Source organism: Acanthaster planci, linkage group LG15 (genome assembly GCF_054643075.1).
Source record: "Acanthaster planci isolate LZ-2023a linkage group LG15, COTS_SCS, whole genome shotgun sequence".
Lineage (NCBI taxonomy): Eukaryota > Metazoa > Echinodermata > Asteroidea > Valvatida > Acanthasteridae > Acanthaster > Acanthaster planci.
The window spans coordinates 14,649,196-14,654,285 of NC_141791.1; the positions used below are offsets into that span (position 1 = coordinate 14,649,196).

The 5,090-nt window shown below is 39.4% G+C and overlaps 2 protein-coding genes across 2 annotated transcripts; one reads left to right on the forward strand and one right to left on the reverse strand.

The window, feature by feature from the left end:
• Window positions 1–22: 22 nt before the first annotated feature.
• b3galnt2 (beta-1,3-N-acetylgalactosaminyltransferase 2) lies at window positions 23–2,620 on the forward strand. The gene has a single exon (XM_022234127.2). The coding sequence runs from the start codon at window positions 376–378 to the stop codon at window positions 1,882–1,884; it is 1,509 nt and encodes a 502-aa protein (XP_022089819.1). The 5' UTR covers window positions 23–375; the 3' UTR covers window positions 1,885–2,620.
• LOC147796727 (U7 snRNA-associated Sm-like protein LSm10) lies at window positions 2,160–4,995 on the reverse strand. Its single transcript, XM_087146708.1, has 2 exons — window positions 4,849–4,995; window positions 2,160–3,174 (listed from the first exon to the last, which is right to left on the reverse strand). Exon 2 carries the CDS (start codon window positions 3,146–3,148, stop codon window positions 2,753–2,755), a length of 396 nt encoding a protein of 131 aa, XP_087002834.1. The 5' UTR covers window positions 3,149–3,174; window positions 4,849–4,995; the 3' UTR covers window positions 2,160–2,752.
• Window positions 4,996–5,090: the final 95 nt, after the last annotated feature.

A 5,090-nucleotide genomic window follows, 5' to 3' on the forward strand; every position in this document is an offset into this window, starting at 1 on the left:
ATGGGAAACAAAAATGGCTGCGCCCTGTGTTTCTTATTTTTCCAAACTGCGATACATGTTGCATCGCACTTCAGGCTGAATCCACGGGTCAAGTATGACCAGATATGTTAATGACGTCTAAAAGTGTAATGTTCATCTATGCTTCAGCGTTTGAAACAGTACATGTCAACGTTTGGTCTGGCATCTGATTGATAGCTGAGTTTGTGCTCTTGAGTCTTGGTCATGTTGGTCTACGTCTGTACATCTGTCATGTCTGTACTACCTACATGCATGTGCTTCAACCCCCTGATTACTGCTCGTCAGTGATAAGACACAAGCACAGCTGCACCAACAAATGCCTACCTGGTTGTATGAGCTACATGTTACTTACTGAGGATGGCAGACAGGCCCATTTCTACACATTCAGCCATTTGTTTTCTGTCCGTCTGGATAGTTGCATTTACATTTCGTCATTTATTTTTGCAATTTGGAGAACAAGAAACAAGATATAATATGCACCATGAGATTGTATTTGGCGTATTATCAGCAAGAGAAAACTCTGCACAACGCCATGCAGTACGAGAGACATGGGGGCAGTACATTCGAGAACAGTCTGAACTGAAAAATAAAGTACTGCTTAGATTCATCGTTGGGAGTCGTGGTTGTGATATCCCTCAGCAGTTCCGGGAAGACATGTACTCATGCCAGTCAGTGTTATTAAACACAAGCATGGTGAATCTCAATGCAGAAATAGTAGCATTAGATTTTAAGATGCCACTGAGCAACCGCTATGGAGCAACAAAATCACTTGAATACTTTGGCACTGACTTCAAGGTCAATTATGCTTTGATTGTGAGGAAACTTGGTATAAATGCTGCTGCTTTGTCACAGGAAAAGCAATGCAGCGTCACACTGTATGATACATGGAGCCAAGAACCTGTCATAGATGTTACTTTCACCCCCAATGATCCAGGCACTCTCCTAGATGGCTTTAGATTCAAAGATGTGGAAACTTATCTCTTTCCAAAAAACTTTGAGGGAACTATTGTTGTTGGACCTCTCAGTAAGGATGACGTGTGGCTTTCGGAAAGAAAAAATGAGCAAATTGGAAGTCATATGCATAACACTCATAAGATTTTATCTGCAAGAAAAATTTTACGGACTTCAAAGACAAAAGGTTTCCCAAGTGAGATTGAACTTCTTGATTTCTCCTTCCCACTTGGAAACTTTGTTTTTGAAATTTATGAACCTGTTAAAGTGGATGAAATGATCAAATATAGTTCAGCCATGGCACAATCTCAGATTGAAAGAAATAACCAAGAATCACAAACTCTCAAGGATGAGCAAAAGGAATACAGCGATCTTCTTTTTGTTGATGAAATTGATGTCTATAGGAACATTCCACAAAAACTAGTGCACTTTTTTCGTTGGGTGATAAACAGCACAGAAGCAAATTTTATCATCAAAACAGATGATGACTGTTTTATGAATGTTGAGGCTGTTATCAGGATGCTTCAAAATGGACACATCACTGCAAAAAGCCGCACATGGTGGGGTAATTTCCGAACTAACTGGCCTCTAGATGTACTTGGTAAATGGGCAGAAACTGAATATCCTGCCCCAGTTTATCCTGCGTTTGCCTGTGGGTCAGGCAATCTGTTGACTCGTGATTTAGTGGAGTGGATTGCACAGAATTCCCAGTTTCTTCATGTTTACCAAGGCGAGGATGTGTCGATGGGAATATGGCTTGCTTCGATACTGCCGTATTATATAGATGATAGCAGATGGAAGTGTGATGATGTATGTCAACAGGATGTTTTTGTTTTGCCAGAACTGTCCCCTCAACAACTGCGAACTTCCTGGAAGAATTGGATGCAGTGCCAAAATCCATGCAGTTGTGGTTAAGAACAGAACAATCCATGAATGTCTTGAATGACTAACTGAATAGATCAACAGTTTCATAATAAATACGCTAAATTTTGGCATGAAATAATTGACATTGCTTTTAGAGTCAGCATTTTGCTGCCATGATGCAGCTTTGAATAAAAGCACCTGGCATTCTGTTTCTATGACTTTACATTAATGAATACCATTGAAGGTGGGCCAAGAGTGTAACTGAACATCGAGGCGTGATCAAAACATTTTTTAAATAAATGAAGTGTCACACATTAACAAACACATTTAAAATTGTCATCAATGACTGTGGATGTTCTTGAGAGAGCACATGGTTCAATATTTGAACTTAAGATTAAGCTAAATACACAGACCTACTGAAACCATGCTGATTCAATTAAATCCATTTCAAGGTTTTGTAATATTTTGATGGATATTCAACTGCTCAAATCAGCATCTTGCAAAGGCTTGATGTTCAAACTATACACAAGGAGTCTTCTCCACATAACTGGATTTTGCATAAATTGGTGATGGTTCTTGCAAAACTATCCACAGCAAGAGTTCCACAAAAGAGATTTTACAAAATTCAATACTCCATGGTTTAGACATCAGTGCTGTGAATTATGTAATTGCAGAGCTTTTGGTAACTGGGTACCTTTGTCAGGGCAAGCAGATTCAGTTCTGATTCAGTTCACTCCATGGTGTTGGGTTTGACAAATAAAGATCACAAAAGTTTGGCAATCCACAATGTGTCATGATCAACTGATGAAAATGGACCATTTCCGCGATGAATACTGCAACATTTACAAAGGCACACATGGAAGTATTAACTATATGATCACATCTCTACTCTTTAGAGTTTGAAATATCTTAAAAAGAGTCAAGATTGTTGAATTCTGGTTGTAGCCTGTTTAATACGCCGTTGTCCTGTCTGTTTATATCCTCTGCCTCTTCCTCTCATATTCCTTGGTTCTTCAAATCCAATCCTTGACAGTTGTTCTTTCATTGCTTCCACTATATTAACTTCATCAGGAATATGAACAAAGCGTATTTGTGGTCCTTGTACAAAGAAGCTGTCCATTTTTAAAGTGGATCCATCTTGTGATGTGAATGTGACAGCAGTCATCTGTACATTCATGAATCCATCTACATGAATGATGCATCCTTTGGCATAGCTCTCATTCCGTAGTTCAACTGTTGTTGTCTTTCCTTGGAGTGCTCTCAAAAGGCAAATCAACGAGTTCCCCACCTTTGCTTTTTCTCGCATTGACAACATGTTGACGGAAGCTGAGTTTTAATAGTCTGAAATTAAATGAAAAATAAATAGAAGTCAATCAAAATCAAATCAAGCGTTATCGTCATGAATACACTGTACATGCAAATATAGGCAAGCTTATGAATGCATACAAGTGGGGCAATGTGGAACATGTTTTTGTACAGTCATTCTTCGAATTTGGGGTCTAATTTTTTCTGTCCTCGTCACATCTGGTGTATGATTTTACAAATTTAGAACACATTCTTTAATTTCCATGAGTGATGAAGTAATGTAAATGAAGCCAAACAAATCAAAATAGTTGAAAGTTGATTTCGATGATATATTGAAAGGCAAATTACAAGGTCTGTACAACTGTTAAAAGAGGCGATTTGCAGGGCCCAAGTCACTCTGGTCTGACTCGGACTGACCATTGGGGTACATGTAGGAAACAGACCCATCGTATTCGACGTGACGTTAGGCCTACCATGTGCCTACAAAAACATAGCCTGTGCATACCCCCAAAACTGTAGGGTTTGTTGTCCGCCACACTCGTGGGATGGGTTTCATTACCATTAGCACCCTGTTCCTATAATAAGGAAACAAAGTCTACTTTCTCAAAACTAACATTTTGACCTTAAGGAACCATTAACTCAATCCTGATAGGCCTAGTTTAGGTAAATTTTGACAATATTTAAGCAAGAAAACTTTAAATTTCTAACTTGAGTTTGGCAAAAGACAACCACTCTGTCGAATCACACCATTTTGTTTTTCTTCTAGTTACCTGACTTAGGCATTTTGGATTCATCAAAACAAATCTCCATTCAGGTCAAGTAACCAGACTACACTTACTTATATGTCAATCAGGGCGGTCGTGTACGCTGCCATCCCTCAAAAAATTCCCTCAAAAACCGAAAACCCTGTTCTCTTTTCTTTCTGATATAAAAGAGGGCATCACCAACAACTTGTTTAGATAAGTTGTTTTGAAAAAGTAGAATTTGCTCCCTTATAACAGGAACAGGGTGCTAAAGGTAATGAACCCCCGGGATATCAGGAGCGTGGCAGAACTGTGGGGTCCAACGTCGGACCCCACATGGGGTAGGGCATGTGTAGGGAATTTTATATTTGGAGACCCCCCAGTTTTTGTCATTTTAATCATGCAAAACTGTCAATTCCCCCCCCAACAAAGGCAACACTTTCTTTACTGCGCTTACCCTATTTTTTGGATATTTCAAATTGAAAATTGTTAAGAAAATGTGACTTTCTTACTGATAAACCAGCCATGCAAATTTGAATGCATCATGTCATGCATAGGCCCATGTCCTTTGTTATTTAAAAAAAATGCTCAGTTTCCCCTCATAATTACCCCAAAAATTCAAAACACTGCCCTTTTTTTTACAACTTCAAACCTACAGACACGACAGTAATTGAGCATGATGTCATAGCCATCTACCAAGTTGAATTCCAAAGTTAAAATGTAGCTCTCCCTTTTATTATGGGAACAGGGTCCCCTAATTCACAATCCCCATGTGTAGGCCTACATGTAGGCCCCACTACTAGTGCTGTCATGCCTGTGCTGTGGCATGGCTAGGCTGTGCACCCAAATTGAAATGTGAAACATCCATCTTCTTCCCAAAAGTATAATTTGCAGAAAAGAAAATGTTTACAATCAACTACACACACACCATGCACACCGTGCAATAAGCAAACACTCCAGTACTTACCTTCTAAATTGTAACTTTATTACGAACTTGGCTTAGGCCATTGACCCGCATTCTTGACAAGTGCTGAGCCAATGGACACATCGAATGTAGGCTCTGTGTCGCAAACGGCCGATGCACTTAGTTTGCTAAGCTTAGAGTTGTCCCCGGGCGTATCGTAAATATGTACACAAACTACAGCAAGACTGGCTAACTCGTTTCTGTGGGTACGGTGCATAATCGCATATACATGTACATACCAATTG

Bases quoted from the DNA above. Each gene is read 5' to 3' on its own strand.
- b3galnt2 (XM_022234127.2), top strand. From the start codon at position 376: ATGGCAGACAGGCCCATTTCTACACATTCAGCCATTTGTTTTCTGTCC.
- LOC147796727 (XM_087146708.1), bottom strand. From the start codon at position 3,148: ATGTTGTCAATGCGAGAAAAAGCAAAGGTGGGGAACTCGTTGATTTGC.